This window comes from Tachyglossus aculeatus, chromosome 23, assembly GCF_015852505.1.
Source record: "Tachyglossus aculeatus isolate mTacAcu1 chromosome 23, mTacAcu1.pri, whole genome shotgun sequence".
NCBI lineage: Eukaryota > Metazoa > Chordata > Mammalia > Monotremata > Tachyglossidae > Tachyglossus > Tachyglossus aculeatus.
Window position 1 is genome coordinate 19090611 of NC_052088.1, and position 23833 is coordinate 19114443.

The 23833-nt window shown below is 40.3% G+C and overlaps 1 protein-coding gene and 2 non-coding genes across 3 annotated transcripts in view; all 3 read right to left on the minus strand.

Moving 5' to 3' along the window:
• Window positions 1-3319: 3319 nt before the first annotated feature.
• The window catches only part of HAPLN1 (hyaluronan and proteoglycan link protein 1), a 34774-nt gene continuing 14260 nt past the window's right edge, over window positions 3320-23833 (minus strand). Inside the window, exons 2-4 of the mRNA XM_038765727.1 lie at window positions 16478-16849; window positions 7706-8008; window positions 3320-5165 (exon numbers count right to left, since the gene is read on the minus strand). Coding sequence (XP_038621655.1) covers window positions 4876-5165; window positions 7706-8008; window positions 16478-16849 — 965 coding nt within the window. The 3' untranslated portion in view covers window positions 3320-4875. The remainder of the gene's footprint in view (window positions 5166-7705; window positions 8009-16477; window positions 16850-23833) is intronic.
• LOC119944913 lies at window positions 14237-14374 on the minus strand. The gene has a single exon (XR_005456054.1). It is a non-coding gene; the product is annotated as a small nucleolar RNA SNORA7 (small nucleolar RNA).
• LOC119944933 lies at window positions 18777-18914 on the minus strand. Its single transcript, XR_005456073.1, has one exon. It is a non-coding gene; the product is annotated as a small nucleolar RNA SNORA7 (small nucleolar RNA).

The following is a 23833-nucleotide window of genomic DNA, read 5'->3' on the forward strand; positions in this document are numbered from 1 at the left end:
AGGCAGGGAAGTTGTAAGTCTCTGTCTCTGACAGACCTGAGAGTTTCCAATCCGGCTTGAAAAGATCCCAAATGGTGGATTTCTGGTCTGCTTGCTCTTGGAAGCCCGCCCACACCCAGACCTCGTTGTCTCTATAATTCCAGCCCCATTTTGTTCCCTGGGCTCAAAATGAAAAACTGGCACCTCTGGAAGTCGCTTCTGAAAATTTCGCTTTGGAAAGACTTGTTTGCCTCATTTGAAAAAATGCTCCCCAGCTCCCTACACTTTTCAGCTGAGCAAAACACAAACATGAAATCAATAAGATTTCATTTCCCTTATTACCAGCAAATCATAGTCATGCGTCCCAAATGAGTTTTGGATCAGTTCGATGGTATCTGTATCAATGGGCGTGCCTGGAATTCAAACTCGCGGAAGGATAGTAATGGACTTTCCCTTGACGCTCCTGCCCTAGTCCCACACTGCAGTACACAAGAATCTATGTGCATATAATCATGAAATTACAGAACTTGTGTTCTGAGGCTTAAAAGAAAATAGGGAAAAATTCATTTCATAATGAGGAGCCACTGGCACAGCCAGGGACCTTCCCAACGTCAGAGATTCTGAGCAGGGGGGAGCAAAGCCTAGCATTTTTTTTTTACTCTCTTACCACTACCTATCTGGGGGGAGCGGAGGAGCATCAGACCTTCCTATTGGATATATCGGGCACCCCAGGCAGGCTGCATGCCCTTTGTTGCTGTTTACTACTTTTTATTCAACTGTTATTAGATAGTAGTTCGACCATTTCCACACAACGTTTTAGGAAGTAAAATATGAGAAGCCATTATAATTTCCCCAGCACCTACTATGATGCCTGACACATTGTAGTTTGCATGATAAATGATTATTATGATGATGAGAACCTAAAAATATGGAACATTTCAGTTCATTCATTAGGGGAATGTCAAGTTCTGCATAATTAATGTCAATGCAGGACATAAAGTACCTTAGACTAGAAGGAATTAGATTTAACATCTCCTTGGGACTGCCACCCAGTTAAAGTTGAATAAAAATGAAGATGGACAGCTAGAAAATTAAGCAAAAATCATAAATCATCCCCGTGCATCCTCTTTGGTCTTTAGCTTTACAAAGTGCCAAGTGTCCAAGACATATTGGTTTTGTTCAGACTCATAGCAGGGCAGGTAAATTTTGCTTTTTTTACTACAAGCTGTTGTACAACTTAGAGAGAGGTTGCTGCAGTTGGATACATTTTTGATACTTTCTCTGTAGCTTCTGCAAAGAAACTGCATTTTCCAAGGTGGGTATGCCAGGCCTCCAAATAATAGTGTAACCCAGTTTGAAAGAAAAGAAATACTAGGACGTGACATTCAGAAGAAGCAAAAGGAATACTGCAGTAATACAACATTCACTTTTAATCTTTGTTTACCAGTTCATAGTCTATTACAGAATAATGAAAACAAGGTTATTTTTTGGGGTTTTTTTGTTTTTTGGTTATACAGATTGGTTCTTGAGCTCAGAAATCTTTACGATAGTGCACATTAAATTGCCTCACATGTAGATTTTCTTCTAAAATACTTTTCGTGGCTTCTGTCTTTTTCATTTCATTTAGACTGGCTGTTGTACACCATTGCTACTCTGGCAGTAGTGAGCTATGATACAGTAAACTTCCCAACAGAAAGCTGTCTGTCTACAATTCATTGATTCCTCTCTGGGTGTTCCAGGCTGAAAAATGATTAGCAAATCCCTTTCTTCTTCCCATCTGTAGTGGTGATCTACTCCATGAGACCACTATCTTCTCTGGAGCACTGAAATCAAGAAACTCAGTTTGGCTGCCAGCAACCAAATTGGAGTCTCCTTTGAACCAGGGTCTAGGTCCCAACATAATAGGCTACTAAACGGCATAAAATAAAACTTCAACAGGTACCGGCCCCTTTCCTATGAGAGAAAATTTAAATTTACAAATTCCATTTTGGACTAAAAATTACTGTGGTAAACTATGCAGCAGTCATTTAAACATGGCACCAGTGTTGGTCGGCATAATGTGGCTTCACTCCCAAACCCCCCCTTTTTTTTTACATGACTAAGTTTGTTGACAAAATTGTAAGAAGAGCAAAATATATATATTTATATACTTTGTTCCCAGTACGAACCACAATATTTCATTCTGGATATAATGGTAAAATTAGGATTTCCCAAACCCACCCTCACCTTTCCACCCAACTCTTCTTAGAGCCCTGCTAAGGAGCGCTTCTGAGGGTTTTGTTTTTTTTTGGCCAAGCTGTATGAACATTTTGCTAAGAGTTTTCTATGTTCTCTTTCTCAGTCCTCTAGGTGGTGAGTCACTTCAGATAAAGAAGTTAAAGGGCATTTGGCCAGAACAAAGCAAATTGAGATCCCAAGATCTCACTGCTGAAGTCAGAACCCCAAAGGCACAGGAATTCTGATTCTCTGAGGGATCAGAAAGGGAAAATGTGGTCCCACAGTACTGCATTCTAATGTACAGGTGTTCTTTTTACCAGAATGAAAAATGGTGATATCTTGGTATAGAATTGAAACAGTCCTCTTCAGAGGCTTATAACAGCACCAATTCCTGTATACTAGTAAGTTTATTCAAAAGTTAAGAAATGCTACTCTGTCTTAATGTTACAAAGGCGGAGTGGAGTTTTCTAGCAACAGCTGTGAAAATGTGTCCTTTCTCTGACTATTTCACTTGTAATTTATTTCACACTTTCATACTTCATAAAGTGCTTAAAATATAGCTGACAATTCTCACTGGCTCATGCCAATGAGTTAACCTATTCGCTAAAACATTGAATGATACAGGTGATTTTTCCTCCCTGTAGGGAGAGAATGCATGGGCCAGGATAAGATCCCCAGGTCCTGCCTTTTTAAAAAATAATATATTTATCTTATCCTAGCCCATTAAATCTCCTTACCTTTTGAGTATGAGTTTTGTTCTTAATTTAACCACTGTGGTTAGGATTACAACTCACAAACTCTTTGGATCTATACATCTTTTACATTTGTTATATATGTATATATATATATATATATATTTATATATACTGTATATAAACTAGAGTCTTTAAAATTATGCATGCATACAATTGTCATCTTTTAAGACTACAGCATCTGATGATATCCAGAAATCCTGGCTCCTGATGAGAGAAATGATACACTTTATTTACAATAGGTAATATATGAATTTAGTCATAATACTGTGGACTCCAATGGCAATTCTATACCCTCCACACACGAACACTACATTCAATAATAAATTTATTAGAATTCTTACAGAGCTTTAAAATGCAACCACAATCAGTTCAGGAAACAGATTTATTTACTCATGTCCATGGGGAAAAAAAAATTCTACACAGAAACATTCATGAAAGCAAACCAGCTGTGTCATACTTGGATCAATCTGCTAAATACCATTTGTTCAAATTAATGATGGAAATTTGTGAAATTTTATCAAATTTGATTTAAGTACAAATATTGGTCCCTTGGGGAGTCTCCAGAGTCATTATTAATTGACTATATGAAAACAGAGCTAGTGTTTTTATTTTAAGAGCGAGGCTAAGTGTAAATGCCTTCTCTGAACTAAGGTCTTCATTGAAATCCTGCAGATTTTAATGTTAGATAATTATTGGAGTATTTCCAAGCCTAGTAATGATCAAGCAACTCACCACATTTTCTTTTTCTCCTTAAGGATTTATAAGTAGGCTCCTTTTTGGGCTCCTTAATCAAATCGGCTTTTCAACTGTAAGCTCATTGTGGGCAGGGAACATTTCTACCAACTCTGTTGTACTCTCCCAAGTGCTTAGTACAGAGCTCTGCATATGGTAAGCATTCAATAAATCCCACTGATTGATTGACTGATTGATAATTTGAAATCACTTTGTGCTTTCTGGGATGTTGTAGTCCTTTTCTCTTTCAGTCTAAGTGTAGTCTTTTTTTTTCCAGGTTTTCAAATATATTTTTGTGTGAAATGTAACTATGAAAGAAACATTAATTTAAAGATCTCTTGTAAGACAATAACATTTCATAAGCTAATGTAAAGTCAAGCTGCTAAATCTTAGTTTTTCTGTCCAGCAGTTCACTTATATAACTGCCCTGAGAAGATGCTAAATGCGGCTTAGCAAATGGCCCTTAGAGTTTAAAAATAACTCAGTAAAGCTACTCAAAAGTAATATGACACTTCTTAGGCATTTTAAATTTTATTCAGCAGAAAGCAGGGTTCACTCCTTAATTTGCAATCATCTGCTCTCCCATATTCTACACGCAAATGTAACAAGATCAAAGTGTGCTTGTTGTGATGCCTGGGATTCACTATGAGATTTCATTTTTATCAGAAGGCAAGATTTTAAACAGTATAAGAAACGCTGTTTATTGGAGCCTCATAAATACCGACATTTAGAAAAATATATATTGTTCCCTGGAGAGAGTTTAGTTATGAAAAGATGGTTGTATCTCAAATCTGCAGGTCTAATTTGTTTCTTGTAGTGCACCTCAAAATTGTACAAATGTGAAAATTTGTGCTTGTGTAGGCTGCTGCTTTGAGTAGCTTTACATTCCTTAATTTAGTCCTAGCAATTGTCAAGCTATTACATGCCCCAGTCACGAAAGTATATTTGATGAGATGACGAAGCTTAAACAGTTGGGCTCTAAAGCTTCCCTTAAAATTATATTAATTTATAATATATATTGAATGATAGTCTTACAAAAAGAAATTCATGTATTGGCTTTTATGAAAATGACTTTTTACAATAAGTAAAAAAGGATTATCACAGTTTTGGTAACTTGCATGAGTTCATATTGAAAAGAAATCTTTCACATGTTCTTAATGAATTTAAAACTGCTGTGCCGGGAAGGGGAGTCTCAGTTGTAGGCTCTGAAGCAGTAGACACCGTACAGCTTGTGTTTTTTGTCTGGAAAGCCCACAAAGCGGACTGCAGCTTCTGTCGGACTGCAGCGTCTTCTGGGTTTTGATATGGGATAGCGGACGCTGCCGTCAGCCAGCCAGCCGGCATCGCAGCGGTCGTATCCTAGCAGTTTCCACGCGGCAAATATCTGGCCTACTTTGGCGATCTGCGATCCATCGTTGAGGCAAGCCTGGACTGCTTCATCATAGGTGAGCTTGGTGGGGTGGATTAGGTAGTAAAAACGCCCTGAGGAGAAAAAGGACCAGAAAAGCTCAGTTACCAGGCAGAATTTCCACGGGGGACTCTGTCTTTTTGAGGAAGGAGGAGAAAACTGCAGCCCCCATAACAGTTCTGGAATATGGTGCAGTGAATTAAAGGTCATCCTAGTCCAAATCAGCCTCCCATAAATAAACTTCCTTCCTTCGCTCTGTTTCCCCTGGCCTATGTAAGCCCCCTCCTCAGGATGTTGTCCTGTCACAGTTTGTAAGTGGGAAGGGAAATGACAGATGCCATTTCAGAAAGCTAATTAGTAACAAAAATGAAGGATTCTTTTGCATTAGCGAGGCTGGGTTCCACGCTGAGGGCAAGAATCATTTTAATTCTAAGATGTAACATGACTAAATTGTGGCATAACTTCTAAGAGGAAAATCTTGAATGTGAAATAGATGAAAAGTCATGAGTGTTCATGAAAAAAACAAAAGCCCTCAAGCCCTAATTTCTTTTATTATGTGCTTCAAAAAGATATTATTATGACCTTAAAAGAATAGGCAGAAATAGGATTTCATGAACGAGGTAAGAAAGTGCAAAAACATAAAACAATTTGTATTAAGTAAAAAGCATCCTGAAGGTGAGTTCTTGACTTGTCACGCATCAGACCTTGAATCACTTTTTCCTCTCTTCCAATGTGGCTGAGGTTCATTGCTAAAGTTCTGAGAATCAGCTAATTATATTTTGATTAGAGTAATGGTAGAGATTGTCACATATTTATTGGCTAGGTATTTGTTGGGTGAGTGAAATACCAAAAATATTACCATGTATAAAATATTATACAATTCTAGAATTTCATGCAATTCTAGAATTCATACAAATAAAAAAAATTCTCTGGAATCCTCAGTTTCATTTAGGAGATGGTAAAACACACATTTTTGAATAGTTTTTCCTACCTTATGATTAATATTCTATCTATTTAAAGAACAATGAGGTGTGAGTTCATGTTTGACCTGTTGATTCTGGTTTGGGGATAACACAAAAATTTGGAAGGGGCCAAATATGAGAAGCAGCATGGACTAGTGGAAAGAGAACAGGCCTGGAAGTTAGAGGAGCTGGGTTCTAATCCCAGCTCTGCCAATTGCTTATTGTGTGACGTTAGGCAGGCCACTTCACTTCTCTGTGCCTCAATTCTCCTGTTTTCCCTCCTTCTTAGAATGTGAGCCATGTGTTTGACAGGGACTGTGCCCAGCCTAATTAACTTGCTCTATCCCAGTGCTTTGAACAGTGTTTGACACATAGGAAACACTTAACAAATACTATAAAAATATAATAACGATGGACCAGATAAGGAGAAAGGAGGTTGCAGCCATGGAATTCACTCAGTCTAAGTAATGAAATCTGGAAGGGTGGTGTCATGTGCTTCCCCAATCCCTGCCAACATTGCTTCCCCTTCCTTCCCTTCCTCATCCCTTTTAAAATGGGCTGTCAATATCCTGGATAAAACCAGGAAAAGTGGGATCAATGGAGTTAAAGAGAGTGAACTCAATCATCTATCGAACCCAATCTGAACATCCAAATCTCCACTTTGTGCCCTGCCCCTGTCTCTAATTTAATTTCTTTCTCCTCTTTTTCTTTGCTGCCACTCTTTCGGCTCTTTTTTCTTTCATCTTCGAGCCCCTTTGGGCTAACTGCTGGGCAACAAGTGAGTGAGAGTGTTGATGTGGTGGAACAAAGTCAACCCACTTGAGTTGTTTACTCACATAGAACTCTCTTAGGTGATTAATAGCTATTCTATTTATTTTATTTTATTTATTTATTTATTCATTTTATTATTTTATTTTATTTTTTATTTATTTTATTTTATTTTATTTATTTAATTTATTTATTTTATTTTGTTAGTATGTTTGGTTTTGTTCTCTGTCTCCCCCTTTTAGACTGTGAGCCCACTGTTGGGTAGGGACTGTCTCTATATGTTGCCAACTTGTACTTCCCAAGCGCTTAGTACAGTGCTCTGCACACAGTATGCGCTCAATAAATACGATTGATGGATGATGGATGGATTAATGACAATCACCAAATATATATACACACAGGCTGATGGTTTACAATTGGTTGTTTGAATCTATTGGAGTAGAGATGTAGTTAGAAAATCAATTTAGGTCTGAAAATCATTGGGATAATGAAATGTCTTTTTTTGCCCCAGCGTAATCCAGATATTCAGTAAGGCGGGGTAGGGTGGGGGTGGGAGAAACCACATCTTTTCTAAAACCTTTTCAACACCTAAATGCAATCTACATTTCAAAATTTCAGGCCACAGTTTAACAATGCAGTTGGTAATATCACAGCACCAATTCAGATAATGTTTTAAGTGATTAAGACTGTGAGCCCCATCCATGTCTTTGTATCTACCCCAGTGCTTAGAACAGTGCTTAACATAAATGACATATAATAAGTGCTTAACAAATACCATCATTATTATTATTATTATTACATGTGATAAGTAAATAATGGTTGATGATCTTGAATTATTATTCTGTTTAGAACAATTAAATGTCTTTTCTAGACTTCTAGCTTACCATTGAAGTTGGAGGTGAAACAGAAAACATCATATCTGCTTTTTTCTTTATCCCAAAATCCGTAGTTCCGGACCCCTGGCACGGCATTCCTGCCACCACATGGTTCTCTGGGCTTGGTGATGGGATACTGCACGGATCCATCACTGAGCCAGCCTGCATTGCACCAGTCCAGTCCCGAACGCCACGCGTCGTACAGCTGATCAAAGGAAGCAATCACAGAATCTTGGTCCAGGCAAGCTTGGCGAGCATCATGGAAATTGAGATTGTAGCGACCCAGGCGTGGAAAGTAAGGGAACACCACACCTGTTCCAGAGAGGGAGAGAATGATCCTTAATGATAAGATGCTCAGTAACAGCCTCCAAATTCCCAGTCCACTGATTATGAAAATGAACAGATTAAGTGGTAAACGTGCTTGCTTGCAATAGTTGTGTAAGGCTTTCTTCGCTGGCAAATGGTTTGGTTATAAATTAACTATTTTGTCTGAGGTCTTTAGAGATGTGCTTTCTTTTCAGTAGACTGATGTCAAACTCCAGAGCAGTAAGCGTTTCTTGCTTTAAAGCTGGCAATATTCCTCATCCACAGAACCTCCAGGATCACACCATTCGCTCTTCGCTGGCTTTGGCTAGCGATAGATCTCTTCTTTCTGGAGGACTCTGCAGGGGCCTGACATCTCTGGGCCACCAGAGCTAACCTGACCCAAACTTGTGGAGCCAAAGACTCATCACAGACCTACACAGTTTCTCTATTGAATGGCTCTGGTGAGACTCAACCTGACTTGAATTCTCCCAAGCACTTAGTACAGTGCTCTGCACACAGTAAGTGCTCAATAAATGCCATTGATCATGATGATTATGATGATGGTGACTCTAGAGGAGGGAGACAGGCAACAAGCTGGGAGGGAGAAGGGTTTGTCACTCATATACACAGCTGTTCCTGTGTTCCACTGTAATCTACGGCCCTAGCTTGAATGTGCAAGGCAACTCAGTGTGCAACTCTGGGGGAACACCAGAGAAGCCACTTTCTTTTACTAAAACCTTAATATGCCCTTTCCAATTGCAACAACAACAACGACAACAACAATGAAAAACAATAACTGTGGTACTTTTTAACCACTTACTATGTGTCAAACACTTTCCTAAGCACTAGGGTAGATATAGGATAATGAAATCAGTGTGGCTCAGTGGAAAGAGCACAGGCTTGAGAGCCAGGGGTCATGAGTTCTAATCCAGGCTCTGCCACCCATCAGCTGTGTGACTTTGGGCAAGTCACTTAACTTCGTGCTTCAGTTACCTCGGCTGTAAAATGGGGATTAAGACTGTGAGCCCCACATGGGACAACCTGATCACCTTGTATCCTTCCCAGCACTTAGGACAGTGCTTTGCACGTAGTAAGTCCTTAACAAATGCCATCATTATTATTAATTATTATTATTATTATCCAGCTCTATTAAGGGAAAGATAGTTACAGAGGCCTGGAGAATCTCCTTGAGGCAGGGTTCATGGCATGTCTTTCAGTCTACATTCTTTAGTGCCTAGTACAAAAGGTACTCAGTAAATGTTTTGGTGATGCAACTAGAGTTGAGGGAGGCCTGAGTAGAATCCCACTGGTGAAAGGGAGACTTATCCTGGAGGAGCAGTGTGGAAGGGGTGACTCTGGCCCCCAAGACTCAGGGAGTCATAGAGCTGACCTCATAGATGTTTGGACCTATGAGAGCTCACCTCCTCCAGGAGGCCTTCCCAGACTGAGCCCCTTCCTTCCTCTCCCCCTCTTCCCCCTCTCCATCCCCCCATCTTACCTCCTTCCCTTCCCCACAGCACCTGTATATATGTATATATGTTTGTACATATTTATTACTCTATTTATCTATTTATTTTACTTGTACATATCTATTCTATTTATTTTATTTTGTTCGTATGTTTGGTTTTGTTCTCTGTCTCCCCCTTTTAGACTGTGAGCCCACTATTGGGTAGGGACTGTCTCTATATGTTGCCAAATTGTACTTCCCAAGCACTTAGTACAGTGCTCTGCACACAGTAAGCGCTCAATAAATACAATTGATGATGGATGGAGATAGTCCTGCACAGGTGCGAGGCCTGCAGATAGACTCCAGTATTGGTGAGAAGCCTCTGCTGAAAAGTGAAGCTCTCAGGAACCCTGGGGGAGGGATGAGTCGGGGCTCTGCTGATCTGGGAGGCTGGACCCTCAGGGAAGGAAGAGAGGGGCACGATCTGGCTTGTTGGTATAGGACTATAAACTTTCTTTCCTTCTCTCAGAGGCAGCCAGACTGGCTCACTGGAATTCTAGGAAAATTCTAATAGGCCAGTGGCCAGATGGGGCCTTGTGGACCACATATGACTCTGACCAGCATCCAGGATGTCTTTAGCTTTTAGCCACTATTCTGCTCTTCTAGTTTATAAGCTCCTGGACATCTTTCCTCTCCCCCTTGTCCCCCTCTCCATCCCCCCGTCTTACCTCCTTCCCTTCCCCACAGCACCTGTATATATGTATATATGGTTGTACATATTTATTACTCTATTTATTTATTTATTTATTTATTTTACTTGTACATTTCTATCCTACTTATTTTATTTTGTTGGTATGTTTGGTTCTGTTCTCTGTCTCCCCCTTTTAGACTGTGAGCCCACTGTTGGGTAGGGACTGTCTCTATGTGATGCCAATTTGTACTTCCCAAGCGCTTAGTACAGTGCTCTGCACATAGTAAGTGCTCAATAAATACGATTGATTGATTGATAGTAGAATATGGAGCTGCTTGGAGCTGCTTGGAGCCAAGCTCCTCTCCCTGCCCCATGCTTTTTGATATTCGTGATTAAGACTGGTTCAATCCTGCTCTATAACCTTAAATTTTAACAGAAGCTCAGCACCTTACTGTCATAAACATAGAAATATTCTTTTATAAATGGATATCGGCCTAAAGGAGACTCTCCAATTATCTTTTCTTGGGTTAATTAGGAGAGGCAAAATAAGAAATTGACTGATTTCACCTTTATCAGCCTGGAAATAGATTGTTGAGTAACCTTCATTTTCAAATTGCCACAAATGTAGAGGAGGTTGGAAATATTTTTTGCTGATAGTTATTGAGATTTTGCGGCTACATATAGCTGATGTTGTTTAGGGAAAAAATACTTCAGTCATTTGGCTTTGATGAAACATTATCCTGAATATTGAACTACATATCCAACAGATCACTATCTAGCTCAGACCACTTTCAGTATATGAGTCCTACAGCAATTAACCTCATCTCATATAACAGTGTTAGAGTCAGCATTTTCTCAAAATCTGGAGTACTTAGTTGTTCAGTTTATAATGAGGCTATTTATTAACTTATTTTCCAAGAGACATGAAGATAACACTGAAGGGAAGGGGAACATGGAAGCCCAGCTCAACATGTGACCCCCATGTGGGACAACCTGATCATCTTGTATCCTCTCCAGCGCTTAGAACAGTGCTTTGCACATGGTAAGTGCTTAACAAATGCCATGATTATATACAAACTGCCAGGATGATCAGTAAGTCAATTAATTGCGTTTAATGAGTGATTACTGTGCGCAGGGCACTGTACTAAGCGCTTGAGAGAGTACAAGATCCCTGCCCTCAAAAAACTAACAATCTAGTGCTCTTATCAAGCAATGGTATGTAGTGAATGTCTACTGTGTGTAGAGCATTGTACAAAATGCCTGCAAAGTTCAAATACAACAGAGTTGGCAGATATATTCCCTGCCCACGAGGAACTTAGAGTCTAGATGGATGGCATCAAGCAATCAATTGTATTTACTGAGCACTTACTGTGTGCAGAGCACTGTACTAAGTGTTTTGGAGAGTATAACAGAGTTGGTAGACAAATTCCCTTCCCACAACAAGCTTACAGTCTAGAGGCGTGTTTCCAGTCAGACGAACTTTTACCCTTAAAACAAAACACACATTTGAGTGGTCAAGTTACTTTGTTCTGAAGACACATTCCAGGAAATAAATGTTTTTGATTCTCTGCTCGTTAATATTCTCTAGTTAATGCTACAAAAGATACTGAAGTCAAAACTTCCAGAATTCGAGGGAAATCTTCTAAGACCCCACAGCTGAATTAGGTGCAAACAGTTTCTTTCAACTGGTTGTAATAATATGCCAAACAAAATTTCTTAATGTGCAATTATTTGCCAATAGCCTTTGAGTCCTTTTTCTACTGATCAGGAAACTACATAAAAATTCCATTTTCATTGGTATAAATGAGTTTAAGGAGGTGAGTGAGTGGTGCATTAAGAACTTTTATATATTTCTGAAAAGCCGTATGGTCTCAAACACATGGTGGTAGCCTTCCTGAAAAGTGAAGCTGACTCTACAGTAATCACACACAAAAAAAGAAATCTTTCACAATAGCACAATGGCTTTCACTATAGCAACAAAGATCTTTTGAAAAAGAGAGAATCTGCCCATATTTGAAATGATGAACTTTAACTCCAACTTTTGAGGACTTTTCAACTACAATCAGAACCCTGTAGAATGGTTATAATTCCGGATTTGCCATCCTCGCCAAGAACTAAAGCATGAAGAGTCAGTAATTAGACACCAACATGGACAGTTTCTCAGAAAACATTTCAGGCATCATTTCTTCAAGAAGAAAAGTGAGAAAATAGACTGCAAAAATTGTCATGGTATCTACTACTCTCCACTTTTGCTAAGGTCCAAGCCAGGGTTCTTCTGGACTGACTCCAGAAGAGCAGTAATGGCCATGAATTCATAGAATAGCAGCACAGTACAGTATAGCTTTAAACTTGTAACACAGTAAATGAAAGCAACTGCCCCCCCATCCAGCAGTGGGTACATGCGTGACATGCATGCTGCTTCATTCCAGATAAAGAAGAAGAGTAGAGGAGGGGAGTAGGGAAGCCCCGTGGCCTAGTAATAATAATGTTGGTATTTGTTAAGCGCTTTCTATGTGCCCAGCACTGTTCAAAGCGATGGGGGGATAAAGGTAATCAAAGTTGTCCCACGGGGGGCTCACAGTCTTAATCCCCATTTTACAGATGAGGGAACTGAGGTACAGAGAAGTTAAGTGACTTGTCCAAAGTCACACAGCTAAGTGGCAGAGTGGGATTAGAACCCATGACCTCCAACTCCCAAGCCCGTGCTCTTTCCAATGAACAACGCTGCCTCTCTAGTAGATAGATTACAGTCCTGGGAGTCTGAAAGATCTTGGTTCTAATCTGGCTCTGCCCACTTGTCTGCTGTGTGACCTTGGGCCAGTCCCTGAATTTCTTTGTGCCTCAGTTACCTCATCTGTAAAATGGGGATTAAGGCTGTGAGCCCCATGTGGGATAGGGACTATGTCCAAACTGATCAGCTTCTATCAACTCCAGTGCTTAGTACTGTACCTGGAACATAGTAAGTGTTTAACAAATACCATAAAAAAAGCTCAATACCTCATTTGTGGACTTTAAAAATGGTTTGACACTATTATGACATCTGTGCTCTACTACTAATTGTGGTATTTGTTAAGCATTTATTCTGTGCCAAGCATTGTACTAGGATACAAGATAATCAGGTTGGGCACAGTCCTTGTTCCATATGGGGCTCACTGTCTAAGAAGGAGGGAGAAAGGGTACTGATATCCCATTTTGCAGATGAGAAAACTGAAGCACAGAGAAGTTAAGTTACTTGCCCAAGTTGACCCTAAGCTTGTCGTGAGTAGAGAACGTGCCTACCAACCCTGTGATAATGTACTCTACCAAATGCTTAGTACAGTAGTCTGCACACAGTAAGTGCTCAATATATATGATTGATTGATTGATTGGCACAGCAGGGAAGTGGCAGATCTGGGATTAGAACTCAGGTCCTCTGACTCCCAGGCATGTGCTCTTCCCACTAGACCATGCTGCTTCTATTCCACTCAGCCTCTGATGTGATTATGTGGAATAAGTGGACTACATCTAGACCTCTGATACAACCTCATTTTACTCTGTTCTGGAGTACAGGTAAGAAGGAAGAGTTTGGATAGTTTGGGCAGGTGAACTGGGTTAACAGCTCTAAGAGAGGGTAGGGGCAGGACTTGGCAAGGTGAGAATGAAGGCAGACCTGACTTACTTTGATAGAAGGAATGTTGGGCAAAGCATACTTTGCAATGACACTGGTAACTCTGCTAACTCTTTCGGACTACTCTAGAGAACCTTTCTCTGAGCCTGGGCCAGATACTACACAGTTCCAAAGTGAGAACCTCAAAATGCTGGTTCAACACTCCTCCAAGAGGTCTTCCATGAGTGAGCCCTCTATACCATACTTGCCCTCCCTTCTGTGTCTCCTAAGCACTTGGATCTGTATCCCCGTCTTGTTTTGTCTTATGCCGTCGAGTTGTTTCAGACCTATGAAATGCTCCACCTCCATTTTGTAATCATTGTGGTAGTGTATCCATAGAGTTTTCTTGGTAAAAATAGGGAAGTCATTTACCATTGCCTTCTTCCACAAAGTAAACTTGAATCTCTGCCCTTGACTCTCTCCCAAGCTGCTGCTGCCCAGTGAGTTTTGACTTGTAGTAGATTGCTTTCCACTCGCTAGCCACTGTCCAAGTTAGGAATGGAATGGGTATGCCTCTGCTTCACTCTCCCTCCCATAGCCGAGACTTGTAGAGTATTGGAAACTCTCCAGGTGTGATCCTGAGAGGGGCTGTACCCCCTAAGCACTAGATATTCACCCAACCCTCGCCCCACAGTACTTATGTATATATCCTCATATCCCATCATATCCCTCATCTGTAATTTATTTGTATGTCTGCCTCCCTCCAGACTGAAAGTTCTTTGTGGGCAAGGAGAAAGTCTACCAATTCCATTACATTGTACTCTCCTAAGTGCTTAATACAGTGCTCTGCACATGGTAAATGGTCAGTAAATATCATTAATCGATTAGGAGGGGTACAAATTCCACAGATCTTTAGGCAGGAGGTTAGATCAATCAATCAATCAATCGTATTTATTGAGCGCTTACTGTGTGCAGAGCACTGTACTAAGCGCTTGGGAAGTACAAGTTGGCAACATATAGAGACAGTCCCTACCCAACAGCGGGCTCACAGTCTAGAAGGGGGAGACAGAGAACAAAACCAAACATACTAACAAAATAAAATAATTAGAATAGATATGTACAAGTAAGTTAAATAAATAAATAAATAAATAGAATAATAAATATGTACAAGCATATATACATATATACAGGTGGGTGTGCTAGGCCTCACCGATGCTTTCAGGCCAGATCTTATTTTCATGGCTGATCTAAGTTAAATTTGTATTTCCTTCTACAATAGCTTGACTGTGAGGGGCCTTTTTTAGAATCAGAAAAAGTGGAATGCAGGTAGCATGCACTCAGGAGCTAAGGAACTGTACCAACTCTGTTGTATTGTACTCTTCCAAGCGCTTAGTACGTGCCTCTGCACACAGTAAGGACTCAATAAATATGATTAATTGATTGATTGATAAGAAGAGAAGCAGCGTGGCTCCGTGGAAAGAGCACGGGCTTGGGAGTCAGAGGTGATGGGTTCAAATCCCAGCTCTGCCTCTTGTCAGCTGTGTGACTTTGGGCAAGTCACTTCGCTTCTCTGGGCCTCAGTTACCTCATCTGTAAAATGGGGATTAAGACTGTGAGCCCACGTGGGACAACCTGATTACCTTGTATTCCCCCAGTGCTTAGAAAAGTGCTCTGCACATAGCGCCTAACAAATGCCATTATTATTATTATTATTACCAAGAATGCAGCCTGTAAAGGTAAGGTTGAGTGATAGCACATCCATACTTAATCTTACTTTGTACAAAGCACTGTACAAAGAACTTTGGAGAGTGAAAATTAGCTAGCAGACAGATCCATACCCTAAGGAACTTAGTCTGTTGTGTGCAGAGCACTGTACGAAGCACTTGGGAGAATAGAATTGAGCTAAGAAATATGTCTCCTGTCCTCAAGGAACTTACAATGACACTTTAATATGTGTCCAGTATCATGGAATAAATGCTTAAAATAAATGCTCAAGTATGTACAGGACTTCAACACAGAAAGTGCTCAACAAATATAATTGATGATGATAGAGTTTTGAGGGAACTAGGAATCAAAATCTTCAGTGTTGTCCATGGGCAAAATGAACATTTACTTGCAGTGGTATATGCAAAATGCTTCTCTAGAAACACATGTGGTGGTTTTTGGGTATGAGGAGGAAAATAAATTTACTGCTGAAATGGGTACAATTTGCTTCAAGATCCTGCTTTTCATTGCAAAAAAAATCCAGTCCAGTGTTTCAGGTTACCTCATTTTCAAAATCTTGAAGTTACTCAAAGTAACTTTGACAACAATTTCACTGAAAAAAATTACCAAGCATTCCTTGTAGCAGATGTTCTCTAATAAACCTGCCAAATACTTTCAGCCTTATTTAAGAAGCTCCGCTAAAGAGTGCCCAATCTAATTGTTTAATAACTCTGAAATGGGATATAAATTTAAAAATAACATGAAGTACTTTCTAAACACAGTTAATTCTGTTTCGATGGACTTCTTTGATGCTTACAAATAACTTCAATTATGTTGACATCAGTTGCGTGCACATTTAAAACTGGAATGCAACCAATACTGCAAGGAATTTATCAAAATAAATGGGAACAGAACAGGACACTAAGCAAGACTTTCAGGGTTTCATATATTTGTATGGTTACTGTTACAGACAGTATTATTCTACAGTATTATTCTTATGAGGGAAAGACTAACATTCCCAGTTTTTACATGAATGATGTGACCTACCTTGTAAATCCAGTGCTACAACTGCTGTGTCATCTTCTAATCCTTCAATCACCTCACATTTATATTTCCCGTAATCCTCTAGTGTGAGGCCTAGTATTACGAGGGAAGCATCGTTGTCGCTCTCTTGCTGCAGGTACACTCTGCCCTGATAGCTGCCATAACTCTTCTTGTGGTATCCCATGGAAACAAAAACATCCACTTCCTTGAGGTAATCTGAAGTAAGCTTGGTCCACTTAACCCGGATTTTGTGGGTTCCTGAGCCAAGTGCTGAAGGGTCACGGTAAAATTTACATGGCAATGTGACATTCCCACCCCTGTGGGAGAGGACTTTAGCCTGTTCTGCTTCCACCAGGAGACGGGGTCCATTTCCTGCTGCATTGAAAGAAAAATGGAAACAACATCAATACACACTATATACAAATTATAACATGTGACATGGTAAAAAACCAGTGAGATTAACTTTACACAATCCGTCTCTCAAATTAATACTTTGTGACGAAGAGTGCTCTCATTTGGGTGCATTTCAGGGAAAGAGTGCTAAACAATGCCAATCCTGTTTCCTAATGTTTGCATTTTTTAAGGCTAGAGGAAATAAATCACTTGTTTTAAGTGACATTGGCTATTAGTAACATTTTCCATGTTGTTCCAGGCAGAGTGATTCTGAGGAACTTGTGCACTGATGTTCCCCACAAGGCTTTTGTCCTATTTTGACTGATTCTCCCCTTCAGGTGAAGGAAAGCTCTAGCTATGCTCTAATCTAAGCACGGAGTTGGGGCCATTGAAGGGCAGGACTGGTCACTTGTCCCAGGCCCCACCATTTTTGGAATCTGGCAAGATAATGAATGTGACCCTGCACACATCAGCTCCAAAGACTTGATCTGGGGAGGAAGGGAGGGAAGGAGAGATTTAAGGGAATACTACACCCTCTTCAGACTGACGGCCCTCCACCTGGTGATTTGTTCTGAGCCTGCCCTGCCTAGCGTCCAGGCCTTGCATACCTTTTTATTATTATTATTATTATTGTTAAATAGTACCCCATTTATGCCTAGTGAATGAATTGGTGACCACATCCTACTCCATTCTTTTAATACTACCTTGAATACATTCAATGAAGCCTAAAGTGTTTGACATCAATTATTTTATCTGACCATACACAATTCTTGTGTGGAAGTATGAACATCATCTCTATTTTTTAATGGGAAAATCAAGGCCCAGAGTAGTTAATTGACTTGGTAGAAGGTTAGCAGACATCGTTCAGTCAATCAATCGATCAATAGTATTTATTGAGTGCTTACTATGTGCAGAGCATTGTACTAAGCAATTGGGAGAGTACAATATAACAGTAAGCAGACACATTCCCTGCCCGCAGTGAGCTTAGAGTCTAGAGGGGGATACAGACATTAATATAAATAAATATCTATATTTATAAGTACAATCCATAAATCAATGATATTTGAGTTCTCAAATGTGTTTGAGCACTGTACTAAGTGGTTGGGAGAGTACAACACAACGGAGTAGGCAGACACGTTCCCTGCCCACAAGGAGCTTACAATCTAGAAGAGTAACATAGTTTTTTTGTCTCCTACCCATAATCTTTCCACCAGACCCTGGGTTCTCTCCATTGTTTCACAGTGAACAAGAGAGGCACCATTTACCCGGTGCATCTTGTAGAATCACTAAAAGGTGCATTCTCTTAGTCCTGTCCCAACAATCCCTTTGGTCACAATCCATCTTGGGATTTTGTACTGGGACTAAGCATGGTGGAAAAACATTTCTGGCACATGTTTACCCTGCCTCCTCCCTGAAATCAATCAATCAATCAGTCATATTTATTGAGCGCTTACTACGGGGTGCAGAGAGGAGCAGTCTACCAGCTGCGCTTAGGAGACTGCAATATAACAACATAACAGAATTGGTAGACACATTCCCTGCAATCAATCAGTGGTATTTATTGAACCTTTCTACTGAGTGTAAAACATTGTAGAAAGGACAACAGAAGCAAAACTTATGTCCCTGGGTCTGAAGAGACCCAAAGTCATGTAAGTCTAAAGTTTTCTCGTGATTTATTCATTCATTTGTTGTCTTATGCTGTCGGTTCGTGTCTGAGCCATAGTGAGGCCGTGGACCCATCTCTCCCAGAGCATCCCACTCCCATCTGCAATCATTGTGGTAGTGTATCCATAGCGTTTTCTTGATAAAAATATGGGAGCGGTTTACCATTGTCTCCTTCCTTGCAGTAAACGAGTCTCTGCCCTCGACTCTCTCCCAAGCCGCTGCTGCCCAGCACAGGTGAGTTTTGAGTTGTAGCAGATTGCCTTCCACTCACTAGCCACTGCCCAAGCTAGGAATGGAATGGGTATACCTCTGCCTGACTCTCCCTCCTGTAGTCGAGACTGGTAGAGTACTGGAAACTCTCCAGTTGCTACCCTGAGAGGATTCATTCATTTATTCATTCATTTTTATCGAGAACTTACTGTGTGCAAAACACTGTATTAGCACTCAGGAGAGTACAGCATAACAATAAACAGACACATTTCCTACCCACAGTGAGCTTACAGTCCACAGTGGGAGACAGACATTAATATAAACAAGTAAAGATTTTACTCCAATTGGAGGAGGTTTTAGAAATGAGCAAGTTGAGGGAGAAGGTGATTTCTTTCATCCATAAAGTAGCCTTAGCTTAGGAGAACTTTTGTGGATTTTTTTTCACCACCTTCTTAGTTTTTGGACAGGGTGCAACTTGCGTTTTAGATTCCTTCAGCCTGTTGGGGCTTTGGGCTATCCAGATCGGGTGGTTGTGCTTCCAGGGGTGCAGCAAGAGCCCATCTTCTAGACTGTGAGCCCGTCGTTAAGTAGGGACCGTCTCTATATGTTGCCAATTTGTACTTCCCAAGCACTTAGCACAGTGCTCTGCACACAGTAAGCGCTCAATAAATATGATTGAACAAATGAATGAGCGAAGAGTGCTCACACTCCTGGGTAATTCTTCTGCTGAAGCATGTATTGGGCAGGTGTGGGTGGGCTTCCAGGGCAGAACTGGCAGATAGAACACAAGGCTAGGCTGTTTTCCACCCCTCCAGGTGGAAGAATGGGGAGAATGGGGCTCCGTCAATTGGCTATCATCACGGGCAGTATAAATTGCAGGATGAAAGTTTTTCATTTTTCACATATGACCTACCTGAATTCTCAAGTGCTTTACAAAACCATTATAATCCCTACTTAATGGATGGAGCCCTGGAAGATTAAACACCTTCTGTAGAAAAGAGCTAGGTTCCTCTGGCTACAGCTGCATGTTATTTCTGTTGCCTGGGCAACCGACCAGTATTGGGGAATAGTGCAGTCACCACAGATATAGTTTAATGAACCAATCAGTATGGGAACAGGCATGGAGTAACAGGGATAGCCTAATAGTTATAGATAAGATTTGGTGAAATCAATAGGGAAATAGCTAAGAGAAGTAGACAGGGACAGTTAACTGCAAGTTCTGGGCAGAAGGTCAAAAGATGCTGTAAAGTTCCCATTTGTTGTCCTGGAGCAGTTGGGAAAGAGCAGGAAGAGGATGAGGAGGGTGAGAAATGGATGGGGAAAGAATGAGGGGGCCTGCTAAAATGGGGTAGGGGCAAGAGAGGGAGTGATGAGGATCATATATGTGTGTCTAAGAGGGAAACGTTACCGTTATTTTGCGCCGTTGGTATATAGTCAGAGTTCCTACTTAAAGTTGCTCTAAAGTCTTGAGATATAGTGCTGTGATTTTTTTAGTCCTGTCTGAGCAGTATGGAATTAGGTCTTTTTTTGTGGGCTGGTTCTCTCGAGTTGGGGTTCGTATCAAGACAGGAGCCCAGCACTAGAGAGACCTAGTTTCTGCCATCAGTTATGTATCAATTTTCTCCAGATGCCTTTAATTTCATTTTTTTCATCCTCTTTTCCCATTCTCCTCTTCCTGCTCATTCTTCTGCTCCTTTTTCCTCTATTCAAAAAGTTATTTCTTATGCCCTCTGCTTAAGAGTTGGTGGGACATTTTACGTATGATAATGAACCTCCTAGGTAAAGTAGATCACAGTGTGATGATTACCTTAGTCTTCTTTATGTACCTAGCCAAGTAAATATGTACCTAGAGAAGCAGCATGGCCTAGTGAACAGAGCATTAACCTAGAAGTCTGAAGGACCTGAGTTCTAATCTCATCTCCGCCACTTGTCAGCTGTGTGACCTTGGGCCAGTCACTTCACTTCTCTGTGCCTCAGTAAACCCATTTGTAAAATGGGGATTTAGAATGTGAGCCTCATGTGGGACATGGATTGGGTCCAACCTGATTAGTAAGCGCTTATCAAATACCATAAATATAAAAAATGTAACATTCAACTATGACATAACCAAATCAAAACTTGAAGACCACTGAGGGAAGAACTAGAATCTTCCACCAAATGTGTGGTTTTTTTAGAAAAGTGCTCTATCCATATTCTGCGTTCTAAAGCAGATGTATGTATATGTGGTTGTATTTTGACTTTTAGGTTTTGAGAGCAAAAGAACGGAAACAGTTTCTCACAGCCTCTAATTAGCAGTGAATATTTTTCTCAGTAGTAAAGTGCTACCTGACTTTGGATACATATGTTGCTTTATAAATTGAATCCAACCTTAGATAGCTCATCAGGTGGCCCTGGACTGCGCTGTGCATTCTAAAGAGACTTTCTAAATATTAACCTAATGAACAAAGGGAACATGCTACTTATAATAATGATGGCATTTATTAAGCGCTTACTATGTGCAAAGCACTGTTCTAAGAGCTGGAGATTTGGCAACTACTGTGGAAGAAAGAGTTATCAGAGGGAGCCTGCCCAATTGAAAGGTAGTAATAAGTTTCAATGATTAAGTTAATGAATCAAAGGGCAATGATATGTATTTAACTCAAAACAAATGATATGTTTTTAACTCAAAACAAATACGAGGGTATATTAGGCAAGGAACTTCTAATTCTTCTGAGGTAAGTTGTCATGAAAATGGAAGTACATTGCTCTTGTCTTTCTTGGGAACTGATTGTGCACCTCATATGCCATGAGAAAGAAAAAAATAATAATTTAGCACATTTGCAAATCTTCTGTTGGAAACTTGAAAACAAAAATAGTTCCTTCCCAATAATTTTCTAAGCATTGGTGCCAGTGAGGACAATAGAGTATCTCGTCATTTGGAACTAGAGATGTCCGATCAATTCGAGCTTTCAGGTAAAAGTGGTGTGATCAATATGACAGCTGAAAAACATCTGAAGCATGAAAGAGAGAAATTGAACCTTTTTAAACTACAAGAGTGACTGGACAAGTTTTTCCTTCCCTTTTTAAAATGGTGAATTTTGTGCAAAACCAGGTACATGACAATATTTCAAATTCTTCCAAAGCATTTCAAAAGGACAAATTTCATTTACAATAGATGATAACAGCAACTTCAAATAATGCATGTTTCAAAGTACTACCCTATGGAATTCAAAATTTCCAGAGTGGAACTGGATGAAATCTTCACACTGATGTTTGGGCACTTGTCGTCATATTTCTTTTGAAAATTGTCAGTGCCTGTTGGTTTGGATCTTCTATTTGATCATGAAGTTTCCCAGCAGGGGAAAATATAACTATCTTTTATTTGGAAGATGATGCTTTTGTCAAGGAAATCCTATCCACGTGTGTGGATGTGACTCAAAGACAAATGGACAACTTGCAATCCAATCCAAATCCATAGCGAAAAGATATTTCTGCGGTTGGTTAATGCATTTCTCCTATGCAGGACCTGTCTGTTTTTGACACTGTGTCTTGGCGTTGCAATATTCACAAAATCTCTGCTGAAGGATGAGAGCAATCCTTTCCTCTTCTGCCTGCTGACTGCCAGGTTGTTCTGTCAGTCTAATAGTCCTCCATTGTTGCATTGTTTGAGACTGTGTTTCATTATATCTTTAAATTATTTTTTCCCCTTTCTTTGCTTGGATGTAATAATAATTACGGTATTTGTTAAGCACTTACTATGTGTCGAGCACTGTTCTAAGCACTGGGAGAGATACAAGTTAATCAGGTTGGACACAATTCCTGTCCCACTTGGGACTCACACTCTTAATCCCCATTTTATTGATGAGGTAACTGAGGCCCTGAGAAGGTCAGTGACTTACCCAAGGTCACACAGAGAAGCAGTGTGGCTCAGTGGAAAAGAGCCCGGGCTTTGGAGTCAGAGGTCATGGGTTCAAAACCCAGCTCTGTCGATTGTCAGCTGTGTGACTTTGGGCAAGTCACTTTGGGCAAGTCACTTAACTTCTCTGAGCCTCAGTTACCTAATCTGTAAAATGGGGATTAAGACTGTGAGCCCCCTGTGGGACAACCTGATCACCATGTAACCTTCCCAGTGCTTAAAACAGTGCTTTGCACATAGTAAGCATTTAATAAATGCCATTATTATTATTATTATTATTATTATTATTATTTTTATTATTATTATTATTATGTGGTGAAGCCGGCATTAGAACCCATGACCTTCTGACTCGCAGTCTGCTCTTGGGCACATCAGCTGCTTGGATATACCCTGATGTCATTCATGTGTCCTCTCCAGGAAATCTGTGTTGCAATGAACTCGGCCTTAATGCTCATGAGGCCTTTAGTGTGGATTATTTTGCCTGACATTTGATGTTGTGATACTTGGAATGGAGTACCGATGAAAGGGAATGTGTGTAACAACTCTGCTATATTTTACTCTCCCAAGTGCTTTGTACAGTGCTCTGCATACAGTAAGTGCTCAATAAACACAACTGATTGTTAGATTGATTGATTGAGTTTTGTGAAAGACATAGGCCTTCCAGACAATGCCAGACAGGTTACCCTTTCAGTTTTATAGACTTTTTATGGCATTTATTAAGTGCTTACTATGTGCAAAGCACTGTTCTAAGCACTGGGGAGGTTACAAGATGATCCGGTTGTCCCACGGGGGCTCACAGTCTTAATCCCTGTTTTACAGATGAGGTAACTGAGGCCCGGAGAAGTGAAGTGACTTGCCCAAAGTCACACAGCTGACAATTGGCTGAGCCGGGATTTGAACCCCTGACCTCTGATTCCAAAGCCCATGCTCTTTCCACTGAGTCACGCTGCTTCTCTGATGAGTACTGATGAAAGGGAATGTGTGTAACAACTCTGTTCTATTTTACTCTCCCAAGTGCTTTGTACAGTGCTCTGCATAAAGTAAGTGCTCAATAAACACAATTGATTGTTGGATGGATTGAGTTTTGTGAAAGACATAGGCCTTCCAGACAATACAAGGCTGGTTGCCCTTTCAGTTTTATAGACTTTTTATGGCATTTATTAAGCACTTACTATGTGCAAAGCACTGTTCTAAGC